Genomic DNA, 25298 nt, shown 5'->3' on the forward strand with positions numbered 1-25298 from the left:
AATATTACTAAGTGGGGTTTTTTCTAGAAAAACATATGCACATAAAAAGTTACTTACAGGATATGAATTTACATAAAAGGATGTCAGAAGACTCTTTTGCTAAGTGTTCAACAAAGGAATTGGCTGTTAGTTCCTTGGACTTCTTTTCTGACTCCTACGGACTTAATGGAAGAAATAAGTCTGCTTAGAAGTGTAGTTGTTCAGGGGCTCTGGGTGGCACAGTTGGTTAAGCATCCGACTCTTGGTTTCAGCTCAGGTCATGGTCTCGGGGTCTTGGGATTGTGGGATAGAGCCCAGCATTGGGCTCTGTGCTGAGCCTGCTTGGGACTCTCTCGCCCTCTCCCTCTGCCCCTCACCTCCCCCTGCTCTCTCTGTCTTTCTCAAATAAATAGATAACTCTTTTTTTAAAACGTAGATCTATCCAAATGTAGAGCCAATAACATTGTGTGGTAGTAGGTTAATAGAGTAGCAGAAGACTGGATGCCATTTAGAAAAGATATGGAAGCAATTTTAGTACTAGAAGAGGTGTTGTTCTTTGGGTCACAAAATTTGTGGTTCAATTCCTCATTCATAGTCTAGGTGAAGAGTTCACCAAAACCTCAACTTCTTGTGCCAGTCTCAGCCAATATTCCTGTTCTCTTTCACCTAGATGACAGTAGCATTTGGGAAGCTTCTTTGTTTTCCTTAATCATGTGATGAGTCTATGAGAATAGGGTCAAATCTCTGCTATCAAGCTAAAGTTTGATCTGACTGGATCTTTGAGGAATGAAACCTCATTTTCCTTGTCATATTAAAGAATTGCCAAACATGGAGATTACAGTTTTCCTACTTAAGATGTTTCCTCTCCACCTCAATCTAATATCTAATATCCACTCAATACTGAACTGGTAGGTAAAGAAGAGAGTATGTTACTACACATTCTTTCTCCGGAATAGACTGAGCACATGATCACGAATCTGCTTGGTCTTGACACCATAGATGATGGGGTTGATCATGGGTGGAAAAAGAAGATAGAAATTGGCAAGGAGTATGTGGACATGAGGGGCAACCTGGCGAACCACACGGTGCATGACTGAGGAGATGACCACAGGTGTGTAGGTGGACAATATGGCACCTATGTGAGACACACATGTCCCAAAGGCCTTGTAGCAGGCCTCCTGAGAGGCAAGCTGCAGAACTGCCCGAAGGATGAAGATATAAGACAGGATAACAAAGAGCAGGTCCAACACCACTATAAACATGGCCACAGCAATGCCATAGATACTGTTGAAGCGAGTATCCCCACAGGCCAGCCTTACCACGGCCATGTGCTCACAGTAGCAGTGGGCAATCACGGGGCCTCGGCAGTAGTGGAAGCCCTTGAGCAGAAAGGGGAGTGGAGTCATTAGTGTCACAGCCCGAGCCACAGCAGCCATGCCAATCTTGGTGATAAGGGGCCCAGTCAGCACCGTAGTGTAGTGCAGTGGCTTACAGATGGCCACATAGCGGTCAAAGGCCATGGCCAGCAGCACTGCTGACTCCATGATAGAGAAGGAATGGAGAAAGAACATCTGGACCAGACAGCCATAGAAGCTGATCTCCCGATCTCTGAACCAAAAAAAATAGCTAACATTTTGGGAAGTGTTGTAGAAGAGAGGACCAGATCAATGGCTGCCAACATGGCCAGAAAGAGGTACATGGGCTCATGAAGGACTGCATCAGCCTGAATAATGAAGAGAAGGGTGCAGTTGCCTAGCAGGGCCAGAGTACAGGCAAAGCAGAATGGAATGGAGATCCAGACATGCAGGTGCTCCAAACCTGGGATTCCTACCAGCAAGAAGAAAGCTGGATGGGTTGTGGTAATGTTGGAGACGGTCATGGTTTGTAGAAATTTTCCTTGTCCATTTTTACAGGGCCCCTTCACCTTCTATATATTCCTTCTTAGGAGAATTAGTTCTTGTTCCCATTGCTATACCTTAAGGAAAATTAGTTAGTAGTCCTCATAGACTTGGATAGGCATAATCCATATTTTCTACCCTCAAGAAACTTTGAATCTCATTGAGTATATAGAACATTAAACATCATTAGAATTGATATCACAAGACACTTACATAAAGGAATGGAGAAAAGGTAGTATTTTCTGTGTTCATGGTAACATCAGGAATACCCTGATAAAAGAAGTGAAGATGTTTAAACCAATTCATTTCTTTTTTTTTTTAATTTTGTTATGTCACCATACAGTACATCATTCGTTTTTGATGGTAGTGTTCCATGATTCATTGTTTGTGCATAACACCCAGTGCTCCATGAAATACATACCCTCCTTAATACCCATCACCAGGCTAACCCATCCCCCAAGCCCCCTCCCCTCTAAAACCCTCAGTTGGTTTCTCGGAGTCCATAGTCTCTCATGGTTCGTCTCTCCCTCCAATTCCCCCCCCTTCATTTTTCCCTTCCTTCTCCTAATGTCCTCCATGCTATTCCTTAGGTTCCACAAATAAGTGAAACCACATACTTGTTTCATTTCTTTAGAATATATGTTGGTACTATTCTACATGATAAGCTCACAATCACAAAAACCAGTTTTCTGTCCTGAAATCTTAGGCCTTGTATATCTGTATAAGTCCAATAAAGCTTGCAATTTCTAATGCCCCTATTAATCACAAAATTTGTTTTTTCTAGCACTACTCTAATGGATATGGTTGCCACTAGCCACATGTGGCTGTTTAAATTTGTTCAAAATTTTGTTTAAAATTATTGAATATCTCAGTCACAATACTTTTTAAGTGGTCAATAGCTGCCATGACTAGTAACTACCATATTGGACTGTTCAGATACAGAATATTTCCCTCATTGCAGAGGTTCTACTGGAAAGAACTGGTCCTCTCCACATCCACAAATCCTAAGTACAGCCCAGCTTCCACCTTACTGAGAAAATAAGGAGCTTTGTCTTTTGGTTCTCCATCTAAATTCATGTTAAACTCCCTATTCATGTGACTCTCCTTCCACTCATCTCCCAGCTTTTTCGTTTTCATCACAAGAGAACTCTCATCTTTAGCAAGACTGATATCTGGCTTCCATAACAAATGCCCTTTATTCTTAACAATTTTTATCTTTCCCTCTAGTTCATTTTTCTTTTTCAAATAATTAAACATTGGAGTTGCCCAGTTTTTATGCAATCTCTTTTCTCTTATAGGATCCAGGTAATGTGGTTTTTGTAAGCATTGAGATAATATTTAAACATTTCCCATATAACTGAACAAAGTAAGTTCTGAAAAAACTTGGCCTCTTTTCAATCTAAAAAATCAATTTCCAAAAACTTTATATGTCCATGATATCATAGTTAATAGTTAGGCAGCTAGGTTTGAGTTCTAGCTTTCTCCAATTCCAGTGTCCTAAATAACTAAGCTGTATTGCTCCTATCTAAATGCCTAATAAGTAACATACACTCAGCATATCCAAATTAAAAATGAATTTCTTTCCATGGAGTACAGAAAAATTTTAAAACCTGAAGTTCTTGGATCAAGTGACTTTTACTTATACCAGTTGCATGACCTTGCACAAATCCCTTATCTCCAAGCCCCTGTTTCCCTCTCTATAAATAAGGAATAGCAATGCCCTGCTTTTCTGTGAGAATTGTAGGGGAGGGTAATAAATGGGATTGTGTATAAAATCCTTTTGTTCAATTAGTGTTTGCCGAGCTTATTTGTCATTTAAGTATATATTTCCCTTCCTCCACAGAACTACACTTTAAAAAGAATTAATTCTCCCTTCTTTGATCTTATATCCTCCTATTCAAATCTCTTCTTCTCTTCACAGAAAATATATAGAAAATGCTTATATTCTGTCTCAATCTTCTCTCAAATATCATTTGGTAATCAAAACATTCCAGTCTGTATTCCATTCTCATTACTTCCCTGAAACTGCTCTCATCAGGACTACCAAAGGCCTCCATAATGATGGTGCCATTGTAACTTACCTGCTTTCATGCAACTGGACTTCTCAGCAACCTTTATCTTAATTGACAACGGTCCCCTTTTTAAAACCCTCTTTACTCTTGGGTGCATTAATGCTACCATTTCCATCTTCCTTAGCTTGTCATTTCAGTCTCCTCTTTCTGCCTTACCTCTGAATATTGAATTTCTTCAGGGCTCAATATTGAACTCCATTCAATTTTATATTCACAAAACATTTAGTAAATATATTCAATAAGTTTTCAGGGAGGGTAAATATTTTTACTAAATTGGTTAAGGATAAATCTAAGAACAAAACAGGATGATGCCTTCATACAACACATTTACTAAAGTTTCGAAAAGAATAACATAATTAGTAAGTTACATAGTATAATAGAAGGTATTATTTTAAAAAGGAGGGTGAGAAGAAATCCTGAAGCTGGGAGAGGGAGAAGATAGCAATTTTAAATAAAGAGATCAGGATGGGCCTCATTGGGAAGGGAATATGAGCAAAGATTGAATGAGGTAAGAAAATAGCTTGGTTTCTAGTCTCTTTTTAAAGTTACCTGAGGTTCCATACAGGTAACTTTGTGGGGAAAATAATGGGGAGCAAGAATGGCATGAAAGATTGAAACAGGAAAGCAGAGAATCCTATCCAGGTGTGCATTACTGAGCTGAGGAATGTTGATCTACTGTGTCCAATCCTACAGGAAGAACCATGCAGAAGGCACCTCAGAATTGTCTACCGGAGACATGAAAGAGGGGTATATTTATCCACTGGTTTCCACCCCACCCAGGGCAAGTGTTCACCCAGAGGGTGTTAATTTCTTCATACTCCCGGGTTCACACACGCACCGGGGTAGCTGAGCAGTCTACTTCAGGTGCCCCATGAAATGGAGCAGAGAAGCCAGGGGCAGGATGCAGCTGAGTAAGGTGAAGTCAGGCTATACCTGCACTAAGACTATACCTGATGTAGTCACAGCATTGGCCAGAACAAAAAGGTGAATGAGAGGAAGTGAGGCATAAGAGATGAAAAATATAGAGAAATAGCCCCCAGTGACAAACTGTAAACAAATGAAACAGTCAGAACGAATGTTCTAAGACAGAAATATGCCTAATGTTAAAAGCTCAGCTACCAGGCCAATGTAACTAGATGATGTGAATGAGTGAGAGATATATAGATGCCATGAAGATGGGGCCAGACCACACAGGGCCTTATAGTCCTTTGTAGAACTCAGCAAATGCTCATTTCTCTCAAAGACATCTTTAGAGCAAAGAAATGACATATTTGACAAATTTTAAGTTTCTTCTAGTCTCTATGATGAGAATTGCATGAAAGTGTAAGGGCAAAAGCAGAAAAGACTCTGGGGGTTATTCCAGAGATTACAGAAGAGAAAAAGTTAAGAACCAGGATGGCCCTGTTTGTGATAAGAAGCAATCTGATTTTGGATATATTTGAGAAAAGAGCCATGGAATCTGATAGATTAAATGTAGGTCATGAGAGAAAAGGGAGTCAAAGATGGCAGGGAGAGATTTGGCTTGAACACCAATAAAAGGGATTATTCTTAGCTGAGGTGGGGGAAGGTTGTGGAGGAGGGAATCAAGATGTTAACTGTGGATATGTTGTCTGAGAGGTTTATCAGAAATCTAAGTGAACAGTAAGACAAGTTTGAGAGATTTTGCCTGCTGATATAAACTTGGAATCATTGGGAACAGATCATCTATGAGACTGAGATCACCAAGATAGTAAATGTTCATGAAGAACAGAGAATCAAGGGCTCAATCCCAACATTAAGAACTAGGGTGGAAAAGGAGTTGGGGTAAGGAGTTGAGGAAGTCAGCAAAAGAGACTGAGAATGGCAACCTGTCAACATTTCCAGAATGTCTGTTTCTTGATAGGCTATTAAATGTAATGAATGCATCAAGGAGGAGGGAACTATTACCATGTTTAATGCTACTGGTAAGTCAAATAATTCCAAAACAGAACTGGCCTTATGTTTAGAAATGCAGTGGTTAGATACCTTGGTAAGAAATTTTTCTAGAATATGTTATTTATGACAATAACATACTCCCCCTCTCACTTCAAAAGAAGAGTCTTGAAAATTAACTCCCTCCCTCCAATAGATGGTGTAACTTCAGCATTTCTTCAATTAACATAAATGGGTTCTGTTGTTGTTGTTGTTGTTGTTGCAGTAAAAAAAAAAAATTCTAGAATAGAGGGAGACAACACCTGTTTTGATTGAGTTAGGTGGTGGGGGAGGGGTGTGGGAAGGAACTGAAGTCCGTTAATATGGCTCCCTCTTTTGAGGAGTTTGCTACAAAGGCCAACAGTAAAAGGGATACTGGCTACAGAGGGAAGTACTGTAAAGGGAAGGCTATTTGTGCATGTGCATGTTTGTATGCATGTATGTGGGGGTGTATGTGTGAGTATTCAATGGTTTTTAAGAAGGAAAGGGAAAATGGCATGTTTTTAAAGGGAACAGAATTATCCAGTGGCAAGGGGCCTTAAAATATAGGAGAGAAAGGAAAATACTGCTTTGGAACAGTCTTTGAACATAGTCCTTTTTCTAGGTGTTCTACTTACTTACCATGAATTTGGTTATCAGATCCTAAAACCTTGAATATAAATTTCCCTATCTTCCCCTCTAAGCAGCAGGCTAATATATCCAACTATTTGATATCCCCATGTAGCAGTCACAGATATCTCAACCCACTATCAAGGCATATGCATTCCACATCTCAGGATATAATATCCTCTCCAGCCAGTCGCTCAACCTAAAATCAAGTCATTCTTGATTCAGTCTATCAGCAGGTCCAATTGGGTCAGCCTCCATAGTTAATCGGAAAGTTGCTTACTCCAATTTAATTAACCTCCACACCATTCAAGCCACAATTATCTCTCACGACTGGAAAAAAGATGCCTAATAAGTGTACAGATTTCTGTTTTTGTTCTCCAGTTTTTATCCTTCTACAAATACCAACCATATTGTGGAATGAAAGAAATGTGCCTTATTCACTTCTATAATCTCAGCCTCTGGCATACATGATAAGTATTAACTATTTCACCAAATGAAGCATGAACAACAAGACTACTGGAAAATAGGTCTTCTCACCCTGTTCAGACCTCTCTATCCTATCCAAGCCCAGAATAGTTGGTTATATTCATTATATATGAATCAGGACAGAAATTCTAAGAAAGCTACACCAGCCTTGGTTACATGCATCAGAATAAAATCCAAATCTCACTGGAGAGGATTTTTCCATGTGTTTTTAATATTTGCACTTCTTTGCCAGGTTGAGCTCTTGGCTTTGTAGGAAGCAAACTTATGACAGCAGGAACTTTTTTCGTTTTTCACTAGCATATGTTCAGAAGTGCCAAGAACAGTGCCTGCTACATAACAGACACTCTATAAATGATTAATGTTCCCACATACCTGTTGCATCTTAATCCTCAGTAAATATGCAAAACCAAACATAATTCGCTTTACCTCTTAGTCTCTCTATTCTTCTGGCTTACTGTCTACCTTCTTAACATAACTGATGACCCTGTGACCTGACCACCCTTTTTCACACAAAGAAAGTTACCCATTCTATCCAATTTCTTCCCCCAAACACAGGACGTTCAACAGTGCGTGAACCCTATTTCTGTTGATGCTCATGAAAAATATACCTCTCTCAGAATCAGAATCTCAGAGTAGGAGAATGAATGGAACCAGTCATCGTCCCCTACTGTCCAGAACCCGGGAACCTGTTTTGTGGTAAATATTTTATCCTGTCTGTACTGTTTCAAGAGCTAAATGTCCACACTAGACCACAGAACTTGTCTATTTTTTCTCCCAAAAGTGCTTAGATAGGTCTCCATACACAGAAAGTACTCAGTTAATGCTTGCAATAAATGTATCTTAAAAAGATATTATAATGATGGATTTGAAAGACTAAGACCCAGAGACAGGAAGAAAGTCACTGGCCTAAGGTCCTTTAAGGACCTCAGAAAAATGGGGGGGGATAAAATTTTACAAAGTGTCTGCCTGCTCTAGGAATAGTAAAAGATTTTGAATATTATGGATATTTTTATCTATGGAATTTCAATGATATGGACTCAAATTTATACATGTGAGATGCTCACATATTTTGTTTGCAAGATTTAAAAATTTATTTCCAAGTATAAATATTGATGTAAAAAATGATTGAATTCATAGGGGACATAGCAAAATGTGAGTTTTTATTAGAGAGGAGCATGAGAAGGTGATTACCATTAGAAAGTCTCTGCTGATGATCCCTAAGCAAGAGTAAAAATTTGCACCGTTATGATTTCTGAACACTTCTAAAACCAGTCTTTAATGTATCAATCTCTACTGTACAGTCTCTGTCATAATACCTCATGCTGGTCTGTTTCAGAAAGAGCAAGAGAGAATCACATTTGTTTTCTCTTATTTCTTTGATTTAAAATCTTGATTTTTCAAGACCATATTCTTATTGCAAAGATTATTTTGTCTCCATATATTTGATATGGCATTACAAAATTATTTCCTGTAGAGCTTACACTGTGGCAGAGGTCATTTTAAAGACTATTTTAAAGAATAATGCCAAAATAAATGGCTCCTATCTTTTCCCTTCATACTCACTCCCTAGAAAAGAGAAACCATGGTTGAACCAGCATGTTTCAATAAACACATCATTATTCAAAAATATGTATTTCTTACCTCTCCCTGTATCTTTCTAGTTCAGGCCTCATTTTCTCTCTCTTGACTAATGCAGAAGCCTCCTAATTGGGATAGGGATACTGGCAAGTTGGGGAGAAGGAATGATAGGTGAGAATTGATGGATCCATGCAGAAATAATCAGTCAAACTTCTTGGAGGTGAACTAGTGTCTGGCATAGAAAAGAAACAGTCATCCTCTGTAGTGGAGGGAGTTTCTGGAGTTTGTAGACAAAATATTTGGGTTGGACTGTTAGGACTTCTACCTCCTCAGTTGAAAAGCCAAAATACAGGCAATAAAAGAATTGGGGAGAGAGCAGGGAGCTGATGCCTAGGACCAAGACTAGCTGTAGGAGCTGATTAAGAGTGCCCTTACCCTTTCTCACTCTCCACACCTGTCACCTCTTTCTTGTTTCCCTTAGTCCAGCTGTGTTCCCAGTGCTTAGTCTGAAGTAGAATTCTTGGCCCATTCCATTAGCTTCATGCAGCTTTAGTGGGAGGAATTTGAGGAGAGAGCTGGGAAGGGAGCAGCTGGCTTTATCTTTGCAAGCCTCTAATCTCCGAAAAGCTTGTAGAAGCAGAAACTGCTGCACTTGAGGAGGGTCCTCGGGGGCTCATGGACGGCTCTTGGCCTCTTCTCTAAGGATTAACACAAGGGGACTCCCCTGACCCAGGGCTCCCACCCCTGGAGTTTCCTGCAGCCCATGCCCCTTTCTCTTTTGTGGTACAAATCATACCTCCCAGAGGTCATGCTTCACTCTCCAAACACTGAGCACTTCAGGTAGATCCTTGTGCCTTGGTCTTTAATACGCTTCTGCTTACTTCCACCCCCTCCTTGCAGTGTCTTCTAATAAAGAGAGCCTCATTAAAACATATATACTGCAACCAATTCCTGTCTGACTATGACCTGGAAGGGCAGGAACTCCACCCTAAGCAAGCAAAATTATTTGATAGATCTTATTTTGCATACATGTTACATATTGCCTGAAGCTAGGCATTGATTTCCAGCTTGTAACTTTGGAATGACACTTCCCTGATCTCAGATCTGTTTCCTTATCTCTGAAATGGAAATAATTCCAATTGTTCCTAAATCACAGGAAGAATAGATCACTAACTATATAATCAAGAAGCCATTATGATGTTGATGATGATGTGATTACTTAATAATTACCAAACATTTATAAGTAATAAAGATAATATTCTACCTACAACTGACTTCAATGCTATTTTTCAAAGATCTGAGAAGGAAACTAGTTTATACCAGGGTCTGCCATGGACTTTGCCTACTACAGTTTTCCATAATACTTTCTTTAATTTTAAAAGAAGTTTTTTTTAATTTTGTCTTTATTTTGTCTTATTGTGATAAGAGGATAGTTCTCATATTAAGTGTTAATAAATTTTTAGTGTATAATACATTATTGACTATAGGTACAGTTTTTGTACAGATTCATCTTAACCGAAACTTTATGCCTAATAACTCCCCATTCCCTTCCCCCACAATTCCTAGTAACCATCATTTTAGTTCTTGATTTTGTGAATTTGCCTATTTTATATACTTCATATTAGTGGAATCCTGCAGTATTTATCTTTCTGGGTCTGGCTTATTTCACAGCATAATATCCTCAAGGTCCATCCATATTGCATATTGCAGAATGTCTTTTTTTAACGCTGAATAGTATTTCATGAAATATGCATACCACATTTTCTTTATCTGTTCATCTGTTGATGGACTTCTAAGCTTACTTTCACATCTTAGCTATTGTGAATAGTGCTGCAACAGATGTGGGCATGCCAATATCTTTTCAATTGATTGCCATCTTGCCAATATGATTTCAATTCTTTGGATATATACTAAAAAGTGCTAGATCATATGGCAGTTCTATTTTTAACTTTTGAAAAACTTTTATACTGTTTTCCATAGCAGCTGCACTATGTTGCATTCCCACCCACAGTGTGTGCAGGAATTCCAATTTCTCCAGTGTGCTCTTTACCAGCACTTGTCTTTTTTTGAGAATAGCCAATCTGACAGGTGTTAGGTGATAGATAACTCATGTGATTTGCACTTCCCTCACAATGAGTGACAATAAATTTTTTTTCATATGCTTGTTTGCCATTTGAATGTCATCTTTGAGGAAATGTCTATTCAAGTCCTTAACCTATTTTAAAATGGGGTTATTTTTATATTATTGAGTTGTAAGAGTTCCTTATGTTTTAGAAATTAACCCCCTATCAAATATATGGTTTGCAAATATTTTCTTCCATTCCATAGTTGCCTTTTTACTGTTGACTATTTCCTTTGTGTACAGAAGCTTTTCAATTTGATGGAGTCCCACTTGTTGACTTTTGCTTTTGTTTCCTCTACTTTAAATGTCCTATCCATGAAATCATTGCCAAGACCAGTGTTATGAAGATTTTCCCTTATGTTTTCAGAAGTTTTATAGCTTCCGGTTTTATGTTTAAGTCCAATTTGAGTTGATTTTTGTATATACTGTAAGATAAGTATACAATTCCCTTCTTATATAGCTGCCTAGTTTTCCCTAACCATTTGCTGAAGAACAAGGGTGTATTCTTTTTTTTAATTTTATTTTGCTATGTTAATCACCATACATTACATCATTAGTTTTCGATGTAGTGTTCCATGATTCATTGTTTGCCTATAACACCCACTGTTCCATTGAATACGTGCCCTCTTTAATACCCATCACCAGGCTAACCCATCCCCCGACCCCCTCCCCTCTAGAAGCCTCAGTTTGTTTCTCAGAGTCCATAGTCTCTCATGGTTCATCTCCCCCTCCAATTTCCCCCCTTCATTTTTCCCTTCCTACTATCTTTTTTTTTTAACATATAATGTATTCTTTGTTTCAGAGGTACAGGTCTGTGATTCAACAGTCTTACACAATTCACAGCACTCACCATAGCACATACCCTCCCCAATGTCTATCACCCAGCCACCCATCCCTCCCACCCCCCACCACTCCAGCAACCCTCAGTTTGTTTCCTGAGATTAAGAATTCCTCATATCAGTGAGATCATATGATACATGTCTTTCTCTGACTAAGGGTATATTCTTGACAAGGATACTTGTCAAGGTTCAATTGATCATATATGTAGATTTATTTCTGGGTTTTCTTTTTGTTCCATTGGTTTATATATCTATATTTATGCCAGTACCATATCATTTGATTTACTATAGCTTTTTAATATATTTTGAAATCAAGAAGTGTGCTGACTCCAGCTTTGTTCTTCTTTCTCAGAATCGGTCTGAGTATTCATGGCATTTTGTGGTTCCATGTGAATTTTAGAATTCTTTTTCTATTTCTATAAAATATCTTTGTGGTTTTTATAGAGATGCACTGAATCTGTAAGTTGCTTTGGGTAGTATGGACATTTTAATAAGTCTTCCAATCCATGAACATGAGAGGTCTTTCCATTTGTCTGTGTCTTGTTTAATTTCTTTCAATGACATTTTGTAGTTTTCAGTATTTAAATCTTTCACCTCATAAGTTTATTCCTAAGCATTTTATTCTTTTTGGTGCTGTTGTATATGGGATTTTTGTCCTAATTTCAAGACAGTATACAGAAACAAAACTAATCTTTGTATCTTGATTTTTGTATTCTGCAAACTTACTGACTTATTTTAGTTCTAACAATATTTTTATGGAATGTCTGGGATTTATTATATATAGGTTTGTCACTGACAAAGGATATTTTACTTCTTCCTTTCCAATTTGGATGCCTTTTATTTCTTGTTTAATTGCATTGTAGGACTTCAATACTACATTAAATAGAATTAGCAAGAGTGGGAATTCTTGCCTTGTTCCTGATTTTAGAAGAAAAGTCTTCAGTTTTTCACATTGAGAATGTTAGTTATAGCTTTTCATATATAGCCTTTATCAAACTGATGTATATTCCTTCTAGTCCTAATTGATGTTATCATTGAAGGATATTAAATTCTTTCAAATGCTTTTCTTGAATCTATTGAAGTGATCATGTGATTTTTTTTTTATCCCTTATCCTGTTGATGTGGCATATCATTAATTGATTTTTATATGTACAAAAATCCCTGGCATAAGTCCCACTTGGTTGTAGTGTGTGATCCTTTTAATGTGTTGTTGGATTCGGTTTGTTAGTATTTTATTGACGATTTTCACATTTACACTCATCAGGGATATTATCCTTTTTTCTTGTGATATCTTTGGCTTTGGTATCAGGGTAATGCTGGCTTCATAAAATGAGTATGAAAGGATTCCCTCTGCTTCAATGGTTTTTTGGGGGGTTTTGTTTTGTTGGTGGCTTGTTTTGTTTATTTTTAATTTTATTTTATTCTGTTAGTCACCATACAATACATAATTAGTTTCTGATGTAGTGATCCACACTTCATTGTCTTCATATAACACCCAGTGCTCCATGCAGTACATGCCCTCCTTAATACCCATTACCAGGCTAACTCATCACCCCCTCCCCTCTAACACCCTCAGTTTGTTTCTCAGAGTCCATAGTCTCTCATGGCTCATCTCTCCCTCAGATTTCCCCCCCTTCATTTTTCCCTTCCTTCTCCTAATGTCCTCCATGCTATTCCTTATGTTTGGGTTTTTTACAGATTTGAGAAGTAGTGTTAATTCCTTAAATATTTGGTAGAATTCACCAATGCAGCCTGGGTTTTTCTTTAATGGGAGGTTTTGATTACTGATTCAATATTCACACAAGTTATGCTTAGGCTTTCTATTTCTGCATGATTTAGTTTTGGTAGGTTATGTTTTAAAAGCAATCTCAAAGCTCCATGCCCCAGCTGTACATATTCCCTTTTGACAGACATATACTGGATCTAACTTTATCTTTCCTAACTGTTGGCCTCGGGGTAATGTGTACTCGGCACTCTCCCATGATGGATGATTGCCTAGGATGTTCAGATGAAATGAGATTTTTACGACATCTTTTTTTTTTAAGATTTATTTATTTATTTTAGGGAGCCTGTGCAGGGGCAGGGGTCAGAGGGAGATGGAAAGGATAAGAGAAAAAGAATCTCAGGCAGACTCTCTGCTGAGCACAGAGCCTGACTTGGGGCTCGATCCCAGGACCATAAGATCATGACCTGAGCTGAAATCAAGAGCTGGGTGCTTAACTGATTGAGCCACCCAGGCATCCCTCTACATAACACCTTTAAATTTGGAGCTTAAATTACCAAGCACAGCAAGGCTGAAGAGATACAGACTATATGAAGAGAACTTGACCAAAACCCTGATGTGGCAAAGTGTTGGGCAAATTGCAGGTAAGACCAAAAAAAAAAAAAAAAAACAGCTTTGAATTAAGAGAAAGCTGATGATGGAACAGAGGACAACACTATTGAGTTAGACATGTCATGCTTGTAGGAAATAGGTCTACAGCCATGGTCAGGGAGGCTGAGGTGATAGGCTTAACTGAGAGACTATAGCTTAGAGTCCCTAACATCCAGACAGGAGCCAGATAAAGTAGAGAAGGTGTGAAGGAGCAAAGGACCTTACTTTGCCCCTTGACTCCACTCTGCAGGGATAAAACCTAATGCCATGGGAGCAGGGATAAAAAGCAGATGGAGTGGGGAATGGCCATAGCTTAGATAACTGCTTTAGAAGTCACTGACAGAATATTAGAATGCTTCAACTCAATTCCATTTGCTTTTCTGTCTTTTGTGCAGTCCATATTCATTTACATTTATCCACATATTTAGCTTTTCTGGTGGTTTTCAATCCCTCCTGCAATTCTGTTTCTGACTCATTTTCCTTCAGCCTGAACGGCTACTTTCAGTTTTGCTTTCAGTGCAGGTCTAATATTTACATTCCTTATGTTAGTCATCAGGAGGATAAGAAAACCTGTTTTGGAAATAACTTCTTTCAAGGTATGCTACTCTGTTTATGTTGTTAGAATTTGCTGTTTTTAAGCTTTCCACCTGTCCCAACTATGCTCACAAGAAACAAGAGGTTTTAACCACATAGGAACTAAAGGTAGAATATTGTGTGTGTGTGTGTGTGTGTGTTTATATTTATGTTTATGTTTATGTTTTGGTGTTAGAAGGAATTATAAAAGCAGAGATGGGAAAAAGCGTAAGACGCTGGGTTCTTGCTACAGCCTTCCCTCTTTGAAACTTCCAACCTTCCATACCACATCTGGCATAGGCTCAGATTCTTTCAAAGCTAAATAATATGTAGAGACAGAGACAGAAATGGAGTCAAAATAAGATAGAGATATATAATTTCTAAACAGTAGTCTGAGGAAACAAGGGAGTCACAAAATAAAAGAATGCATTTATGGAAGATGGTATATGAGGGTTTGTGTGACCACACAAATTCTAGTTGTCAGGATTAACATTAAAGGAATTTTCTAGTATGTAAGTTTGCATTGGATAGAAGAAAAGAAAGAGTACAGGTCAATATCCCCATTTCCTATCTACTTTGCCTACCTATTTCTTTCATGATACTGGGCCTCGGGATGGGCAGGTCAGATACCACAACCATTGTGTTTCACATTTCCTTCTTTGTCTTAGGACATAGACATAAGAACAGCACACCCACCTTAACAAAATATATATTCCCAGTACCCAGCACAGATTTGGTACTGTTTTGTGACTGGATTATCAAGTAAATGAAGAATTCACATTCTTGGTGGAAACATAAGCTATATCTGTGTGCAAATAAAGTGTTGCATGATGTATAATGAAATGTCAGAGGACACGTTTTACTCAAAATGTTTAAAGAAAGTGATTGACCATGAGAATACAGAGGTCAAAAGAAGTCAAAGAATACATAAGCTGACTCAATTGAAGAAATAAATTTTAACAAGCAAAACTGATTTGGAATCTGTAGTGCTGGAAGATCATGAGCTCCCCAAAACTGGTAGTGTTTAGCCAGAGACTGGACATCAGCTTTCAGACCATATAGGTACTCTTGCCTCAGATGAAATTTTGGTCTTTCCCAGGTCCTGATCCCAATGACTCTGGTTAGAAACTCAGGTTCTCACAGTCTGAGTAAATGAACTTGAAAGCACCTTTGTGTCTTTAGATGATGTTACCAAGAGGAGAGTGTGTCAAGCCTTTGTCATGCCTCTTGACAGAGTGGGCTCTTTGAGAAGACAGCAAAGTCAGCAGTTTGAATTCAAAGGCTACGAAAGGACATAGCACCATGAATCCTGATCAGACTGGTGACTGAGTTTCAGGACATCATTTAGTTTTTCTCATTATACATGGAAATCTGGCATCCTTCCACTTCCTCTCATACCCCTGCTCCCATTCCAGCATCCAGTCTGTCCCACTCTTTCTCCACCTGTCCCTCACTCTACACTTATGCATCCTTTCTTGGGAATTGTCCTAAGATTCGCTCACGAATCTGCTTGGTCTTGACGCCATAGATGATGGGGTTGATCATGGGTGGAAAAAGAAGATAGAAATTGGCAAGGAGTATGTGGACATGAGGGGCAACCTGGCGAGCCACACGGTGCATGACTGAGGAGATGACCACAGGTGTGTAAAAGGCTAAGATTGTACCTATGTGAGACACACATGTCCCAAAGACCTTGTAGCGGGCCTCCTGAGAGGCAAGCTGTAGAACTGCCCGAAGGATGAAGATATAAGACAGGATAACAAAGAGCAGGTCCAACACCACTATAAACATGGCCACAGCAATGCCATAGATACTGTTGAAGCGAGTATCCCCACAGGCCAGCCTTACCACGGCCATGTGCTCACAGTAGCAGTGGGCAATCACGGGGCCTCGGCAGTAGTGGAAGCCCTTGAGCAGAAAGGGGAGTGGAGTCATTAGTGTCACAGCCCGAGCCACAGCAGCCATGCCAATCTTGGTGATAAGGGGCCCAGTCAGCACCATAGTGTAGTGCAGTGGCTTACAGATGGCCACATAGCGGTCAAAGGCCATGGCCAGCAGCACTGCTGACTCCATGATAGAGAAGGAATGGAGAAAGAACATCTGGACCAGACAGCCATAGAAGCTGATCTCCCGATCTCTGAACCAAAAAATAGCTAACATTTTGGGAAGTGTTGTAGAAGAGAGGACCAGATCAATGGCTGCCAACATGGCCAGAAAGAGGTACATGGGCTCATGAAGGGCTGCATCAGCCTGAATAATGAAGAGAAGGGTGCAGTTGCCTAGCAGGGCCAGAGTATAGGCAAAGCAGAATGGAATGGAGATCCAGTTATGTAGGTGCTCCAGGCCTGGGATCCCCATCAACACGAAGACTGCCGGATGGGTTGAGGTGATATTGGAGGCTGACGTGGCCATTGGAAATTTTCTTCCTATTGTCTACTTCCACAGGGCTCCTCCAGAAAGTATCCAGTGTCAGCAGAATTATAGCATTCAATTTCAAACTCTGACCATTCACATGGAAGGATTAGCCCTTGATCTCATTTCTAGACCTTCAATTAGAAAATAATCCTAATATACATTATGAAACATACATGATCTCTGCCCTCAATGTGCTTAAAAATCATTAGGTAATCAGAACATTAAATACCAATTGAGCTAGTATCACAAGGCAATCTTCATTGAGGAATTGAGTGGAAGAAGAGCTTTCTGTGGTGTTTGTGGGGCCCAGGACCACTTTGTAAAAGATGTAGATCCCTGCTATTTTCAATCTTACCCAAGACATTCACTGTCTTCCTGTTGTCTCCAAACTCAAGCTGCATGTCTAATTATGAAAGGAGTGTCTCTCTCCTTTAAATGTCTATCTTGGCTGTATGAAAAAATAATTAAGACTTAGCACCTTCTAAAAACTCACTTTCCTTCAAGTTCTATAAATTTTTCTCTAACAGGGATTCCATAGGTCTTTATTTGATGCTCAGCAATCTCACCAACTAAAGCCATATTTCCAGCCAACTTGAGAGCATGGAAAGACCTATCATTGTTTTCCTTCACCTAAATTTAACTTCCATTTCTGCATGCTTCTACCTTCACCCACTTTTCTTTCTAGTCTCCAGGACATTCAGAGGAAGAGCTCCTCCACTCCCACCTTTTTGTAAGACTGACCTCTGAACTTCACACCATTCTTTTTCTTTCTGGAATACTTTATCTTTCTATCTCCTTTTTATCCCTTTTATCATTCTCTTTGAAAAAGCTTAAACATTTGTTTCCCAGAATTTTGATCTGTGCTTCCTTCTCTTTTTTCTCAGTTTATATTTTAAAGGTTTCTTCTGAGAATGGAGATATTGTAAAAATTATCACAATGGATGAATGAATAAAGAAAATGTGATACACACAGGAATATTATTCAGTCATAAAGAAGGAAATCTTACCATTTGTGGCAGCATCGATGGAATTTGAGAGCATTATGCTAAGTAAAATAAGTCAGATAAATATTGTATGATCTCACTTTTATGTTTAATTGTAAAAGAAATGAACTGATAGAAAAAGGAACCCTCATGTGCTATTGGTGGGAATGCGAACTGGTGCAGCCCACTCTGGAAAACAGCATCGAAATTCATCAAAAACTTAAAAATAGAACTACCCTATGATCCTATAATCATAGTACCGGGTATTTACCTAAAGAATACAAAAACACTAATTCAAAGGGATACATGCCCCTCTGTTTATTGCAACATTATTTATAATAGCTAAATTAGGGAAGCAGCCCAAGTGTCCATCAACAGAAAATGGATAAAGAAGATGTGGTGTATATACACAATAGAATATTATTCAGCCATAAAAAACAATGAAATCTTGCCATTTGCAAAATATGGATGGATCTAGAGTATAATGTTAAGTGAAATAAGCCAGAGAAAGACAAACACCATATGATTTCACTCATATGTGGAATTTAAGAAACAAAACAAATGAACAAAGGGGGGAAAAGACAAACCAAAAAGGACTCTTAACTATAGACAAATACCAGAGGGGAAGTAGGTGGGGGATAGGTGAAATAGGTGAAGGGGATTGGGAGTATCTTGATGAGCGCTGAGTAATATATGGAATTGTTGAATCACAATATTGTACACCTGAAACTAATAGAATACTATGTTAGCTACACTGGAATTAAGACTTTAAAAAAAAAACTCAGAAACAAAACAGATTTGTGGCTGCTAGGGGTGGAAGAAATAGGTGAAGATAGTCAAAAGGTACAAACTTCCAGGTATAAGTTCTGGGAATGTTCTGTACTGCATGGTGACTATAGTTAATACTATAGCATATATTTGAAAGTTGCAAAGAAAGTAGATCCTAAAATTTCTCATCACCAGAAAAATATTATAGCTATGTGAGGTGATGAATGCTAACTAGACTTATTGTGGTAACCATTTTGCAACATATATATCTATCAAATCATTGTCAAACACCTCAAACTAATACAATTCTATGTCAATTATATCTCAAAACTAGAAAAAATTAATTTTAAAAATAAAAAACCATTAGCACAAATCTAGAATATAAAAATCTGCTCAGTAAATATGGGCATTTTTTTTTAAATTGAGAAAACTAGAAGTGAAGTTACTTACTGATAATCACATGTTTGGAAAATATCAAATATTAAGCTTGAACTTTGAGAACTCTGGTTTCCTGACTTAAAATCCAGTGTCTTAAATCACTATATTCTGCCTCCACCTTGTTGTTCCACAGACAGTTCAAATCCAATATGTTCAAGTTAAAAAAATAAAACTCTTAACTCCTCACCATGGTATAGGGGAAAGTTTTAGAATCTAAAGACTTAGTCTCAAGTAATGATTGTGTCATCAGTCTGCCAGCAGAAACTAACATTAATCTCTGATGTTTTTAAAGTTTTAGCTTCTCGACCTATAACTAAAGGCAATAACTATACTTCCCATGACCATCTCGCCAAGTTTTAATGTAAGGAAAGACGGAATCCTATGAGAATAGGCCTCGTAAACTGTGAAGCATTCTGCATATGCCATTTGTCATTTCTATCTGCCCCCCCTTTCTACAATGTTTATCTTGATTAACATCAGCACCATCATGTAGTCTTTGGCTTTATCTCTTCCATCTAACAACCCCTTACCTCGATTCCCCTTCACAGCACAACTTGTATAAAAACTTGACTATATTTGATCTCTACTTCCTCATCTCTCATTTAATTTCCAATCCTTTCCAAGCCAGCTTCCATCTCCACTCCTTCCCTTATACTGACCTGGTCATTACTTCTTTCCCCTCACTCTCTTTCTGCTTTTCTCTCTTCTTTTATTCCCCCTTTTATCTTCATATTACCTTACTAGGTGCTTACTTTTTTTCCTCTTGGCTTTTTTTTTTTTTTTTACCATCTATATTCAGGAGATTGTCAAATGTATAGCTTCTACTCTAAGTTCCAGATACATATATCATACTGCCTATTGGGCCTCTCCACCTAGATGTTCCACACTCATCTCAAACAATACAGCCAAAGTGGAAATCTTGTTATCTCCCCACAAACTATTTCCTCCCCATGCACTGTCATCTCAGCACATATTCTGGCCATCTATCCTGTACCAAGGTTAGAAACCCAGGGATAATTCCTCATTTAATCCTTTCTCTCTTCCTTAGTATCCAGTTCATAGCAAATCCTATCAATCTGCCAAATATAATTTAATCCCTACTCTTTTCCTTTTCCCCTGACAGTGTTCTTATTTAATTTATCATCTTTCATCTAGACCACAAAAGCCTCATAACTGTACTCTGTGGTCTGAATCTTGGGCCCTCTCTACTCCATTCTCTATAATGTGGCCGAATAATCCATAAACAGACAAATTATACTGTGCCAGGGCTTGCCTCAAAACCTTCATGGAATTACCATTGCACTGAGGATAAAATCCACACTCCTAACTTTGGTTTACAAGTCCCTGCATGGTCTGGCCCCTACTCACTATTCAGCTTTATCTCCTCCCACCTGTCCCTTCATGTGCTTCAGTTATAGAGACTTCTACCATATGCCAAAGCTCCTGGAGCTCTTTTTTTTTTTTTAATTTTTTTATTGTTATGTTAATCACCATATATTACATCATTAGTTTTTGGTGCAGTGTTCCATGATTCATTGTTTGTTCATAACACCCAGTGCTCCATGCAGAACGTGCCCTCCTCAATACCCATCACCAGGCTAACCCATCCACCTACCCCCCTCCCCTCTAGAACCCTCAGTTTGTTTTTCAGAGTCCATCATCTCTCATGGTTCGTCTCCCCCTCTGACATACTCCCCTTTTCTTTCTCTCCTGTTATCTTTTTCAATCAGTGATGCCCCTTGATCCTGCCCCTAAATTGTTTCCCATGCTGCTTTTCTCCTCTCTATGACTTTTGTCTTCCCAAATTCACATCCCTGGCCTGTGTCACTATAATGATCACCCCTTTAAAGAAATTGAAGATGACACAAAGATATTCCATGCTCATGGATTAGAAAAACCAATATTATTAAAATGTCTATACTCTCCAAAGCAATATATAGATTTAATGCAATCGAGGTATCACAATCCGAGATTTCAAGATATACTACAAAGCTGTAGTAACCAAAAAGTATGGTACTGGCACAAAAGTAGACACATAGATCAGTAGAACTGAAAAAATCTCCTCTGGCAAGGGAGACAAAAGCAAAATTAAACCATTGGGACCACACCAAAATAAAAGGCTCTTGCACAGTGAAGGAAACTACCAACAAAACAAAAAGGCAAGCTACTGAATGGGAGAATATATTCAACACCAAAAAGAAATCAGATTTAAAAAATGGACAGAGGACCTGAATAGACAGTTTACCAAAGAAGACATACAGACATACAAAGATGATCAACAGACACATGGTTAGTGATGTTGACTACATTTTAACCAGAGAATGCAAATAAAAACCAGGATGAGCTATCCCTTTATACCTGTCAGAGTGGCTAAAAAAAACAAAAACAAAAACAAAAAAAACAAGTATTGGTGAGGATGTGGAGAAAAAGGAACCCTTGTGCACTGTTGCTGGAAATGCAAATTGGTGCAGCCACTGTGGAAAACTGTGCTGCAGTTCCTCAAAAAATTAAAAATAGAATTACCATATGACCCAGTAATTCCACTACTGGGTATTCACCCAAAGAAAATGAAAACACGAATTCAAAGAGATATGCAGGGGCGGGGCTCGCCGCGCAGAGCGCCGGAACGGGCAGCGCAGGGGATGCCAGGAACAGGAGAGCGCGGGAAGCGCAGGGAAGGCCAGAGAGGCAAAGTTTCTCCCCGAGACACTAACCGCAAACCTAAAATAGTAACCGCCGTGGAGAAAAACCTGAGAGAGAACCAGGTACCAAGTGATCGAGGTCACCAACGTATACACATCCAAACTTACCAAATTTATACTTTAAAGATATTCGTTGTATAGTATATTAATGATACCTCAATAAAAATGAAGACAAAAGTCAGCACCAGTAAAGGGACATATTGTAGGCCTCCTGAGAAGGACATGCATCACTACCCAAAAGGCAAAACCTGAATGAAGAAAGATCAGACAAACCCAAATGAGGAACATTCTACCAAAAAACTGGCAGGTGCTTTTCAAGTGTCAAGATCATTCAAGTCAAAGACACTGAGGAGCCGTCTTCAATTACAGGAAACGCAACTATGTGATGTGGGATCTGGACCCTGTATTGAAACCTGGCTCAGGAAAGGGACAGAAGTGGGACAACTGGTCATTCAAATTAGGTTTGTAAATTAGCTGGTAATAATGTATCAGTGCGAATTTCCTGGTTGTAATCATTTTAGTGTGGCTAGAGGTAGGGTGTTAACATTTGGGGCAACTGGGTGAAAGACACTGGAATGTTTTGTTCTATCGTTTCAAGTTTTGGGTAAGTTGAAATCATTTCAAAATGAAAAGATTAAAAAAGGTGGGGGAAAAGAGTGTTGCAGGTGAGGAAGCTGGAGGCCTATCCAGGCCCTTCCCTCCTTGCCTGCCCCTTTCTGTTTACCTGGCTGTCCCAGGGGTCAGCACCAGACACTTCACAGCACAGACACTTCACTTGGTCACAATAAAAATGTGACCAAGACCCATGAAGTTCTAGCTCCTGGACTTAGCCAGGGGAGGCCAGCCTCCCTGTGGCTGGGCCAGCTGCTCTCCTTGGCCCAGTGGTCAGAGCTCATGGGAACCCTTGGCACGCCACCATCCAGCCTTAGCGAACTCTCCACACTTTATTGCTTGGTGAGTTGCCTCAGACTCGAGACCTCAGACCAACACACTACAGCTGGCTTTCCACATGGCCTTCCCACACGACGTCCCCACAGCCCCCATCCGACTCCAGCCTCAGGTGGATGCCTAGAAGCCTGAGCTCTAGCCCAAACTGAGGAAACTTTTCCTTCTGAGCTCCTATGTTTCCACCTGAGCCCAGCTCACCCATGAGCCAGGTCTCTACTAAAGGACCTGGATGATGCTATCTGCTGGCAGATGAGACCAAAAGATCAGGCGTTAGTGGTGGGGCGGTGGCGGGGGTGTCTCTGCAGGCAGAAGGCCAGGATCTCAGGCCTGCCATGACAAGCCTCAAGGCCAGGCTACATTCCTGGGCTGGTCTTGTTTACTCAGACTTAGCTTCCATATCAGTCAGCTCCACACCTCCAGCCTGCATGCCAACACACTTCAACTGGCTGTCTTAGAGCCAGAGAGCAGAAGCAGCTCATCAGGGGCATCTGCAAAGGAGGTGAATTCCCCCTCCATCTGGGAAAAGAGGACCCATGTTGGGAAAAGAGGAGCCATGTGGGGAACTCAGGGATCCAGTGCATCTGATGACTAGCTAAGCCATGCCAAGGTCAGGTCCAGGCTTCCTGTGTGGCATGTCAAAAGCGCTTCTGGAAAGCACAGCTTGCTAGGGTCCCTTCTAACCACACAAGGGTCTCACTTCAAGACCAAAATAAATGGGGGCTTGAGAAGTGCAAAAAAAAAAAAAAGAGAGAGATATGCAGCCCTATGTTTATTGCAGGATTATTCACAATAGCCAAGATGCAGAAGCAACCCAAGTGTCCATCCATAGTATAGATAAATAAGATGTGATATGTACACACACACCACACCACACCATATATGGAATATTACTCAGTCATAAATAATGAGATCTTGCCATTTGCAACAACATGAATGGACCTAGAAAGTATAATGCAAAGTGAAATAAGTCAGAGAAAGACAAATACCATCTGATTTCACTCATATGTGGAATTTAAGAAACAAAAAAAAAAAACAGAGTTTTAAAGACAGAACAAACTGGTGGTTGCCAGTAGCGAGGTGGGTGGGGGATGGGAGAAATAAAGGGTATTAAGAGTACACTTATGATGAGTGCTGAGTAATGTACAGAATTATTGAATCATTCTCTTGTAGACCTGAAACTAACATAACACTATGTTAATTATATCTGAATAAAAAAACCTCTTTCGTCTTCCACCCCTACTAAATCTACCACTACAGTGTGACAGACCACGTGTTCTATCCCTACTGAAAACTGCTTATGAGACCTCACTGCTACAAGGAAAATTAAAAACTACTCCACATGCTGATAAAATTGTTCCTGCCTAAATTAGCCTCACTTCTTAACCATTCCCCTAAACATTCATCCTGGTTTTAGCCACATTGGATTATCTGTCACTTCCTGAAAGGCATGCTTACCGCTCATACTATTTATCTGGAATGCTTTCCTCTGCCCATTTCCATACCTGGCCAAGATCCTGCCACCTTCTTAGTGAGGTCTTCTCAGACTCCTCCAGGCAGATTTTTCTCAGTGTTGTCAATGAGGACTCATTAATGCCCTGAATTAAATAACATAAGGAGAATATGATCCGTGTTGCCAGTGCATGTGTCTGTCCATTTGACAGACTAATTTCTATAATCACAGACTCTACTGAACATTATCGATGCCCAATAAGTGCTTTTTAAATAAGTGTATGAATGACTCTCTGAAGAAACTTTCTCCTCTCCTGCTGGTGTATAATATACTACCACCTAATTCAAAATGAAACGTACTGAGTATCTCCCAATTTTAAGCACATCCACAGATGGAAATTTATGAAATCCTCCATCAATTTTAGTTACATAGATCAGAGTAAAAGTTCTCTTATTAGAAAGTCCAATGTGTATCTTAATTTTCTCTAAGACAGCATTGGGATGGACAGTGTGGAAGGCCTATGACAAAATGGGGCTTTATATATATATACATACATACTGCCACTGTCTTTATGGAATTCAGTAAACCATTTCAGGGTTTCCTTCTCAGAATTTGGACACCCAGATTAGAGCGGGAGGGAGGGACCTTACTAAATATTTCCTGAATGAATGAAAGAATATCCTCTTATCCATATTGCCACTCTTATCCTAAGTGAATATGCTTCTCCAATTCCAAACAGGTCCCTCCTCTTCCCTGAGTGCCCCGTCTCCCTTACTTTCTGTGTGCTGCTGCTGCCCATCTCTGGCCCTCCAGTTTATTTGCCCACACACCTCATTCTCACGGTTTGCCTATTCTGTTTAAATGCCTAATAATTCATCAAGCTTCCTTCTTTCCAGGTTTAACTGAAATATAGCTCTAAGTCCATTCACAGTCCAACTCTGCTTATCCAGTCTCCTCCTGCCCCAGCACCCTTAACCTGCTTGGCATGAGTGTTTTGTCCAGTCCTTACATGTCATTGTACTATGCTTCATGTTTTCATAGTCAAGACCTCAGCAAATGACAAAAAGAAGTCTGGGTCACTTAATTTTTTGTCTCCCCCAAAAATGCATGTAGC

General features: G+C 39.4%; 2 protein-coding genes across 2 annotated transcripts; both read right to left on the reverse strand.

Annotated features, from left to right (window-relative positions):
• Positions 1 to 911: 911 nt before the first annotated feature.
• On the reverse strand, positions 912 to 1858 carry OR52K1 (olfactory receptor family 52 subfamily K member 1). Its single transcript, XM_028116080.1, is given in 2 exon segments — positions 912 to 1598; positions 1601 to 1858. Coding segments are annotated over 2 exon segments (945 nt in total).
• Positions 1859 to 15941: 14083 nt separating this feature from the next.
• On the reverse strand, positions 15942 to 16892 carry LOC114218816 (olfactory receptor 52K2). The gene has a single exon (XM_028116082.1). The coding sequence runs from the start codon at positions 16890 to 16892 to the stop codon at positions 15942 to 15944; it is 951 nt and encodes a 316-aa protein (XP_027971883.1).
• Positions 16893 to 25298: the final 8406 nt, after the last annotated feature.

Source organism: Eumetopias jubatus, unplaced genomic scaffold (assembly GCF_037043125.1).
Source record: "Eumetopias jubatus isolate StellerSeaLion01/CBP00866 unplaced genomic scaffold, mEumJub1_p1.0 scaffold_13, whole genome shotgun sequence".
Taxonomy (NCBI): domain Eukaryota; kingdom Metazoa; phylum Chordata; class Mammalia; order Carnivora; family Otariidae; genus Eumetopias; species Eumetopias jubatus.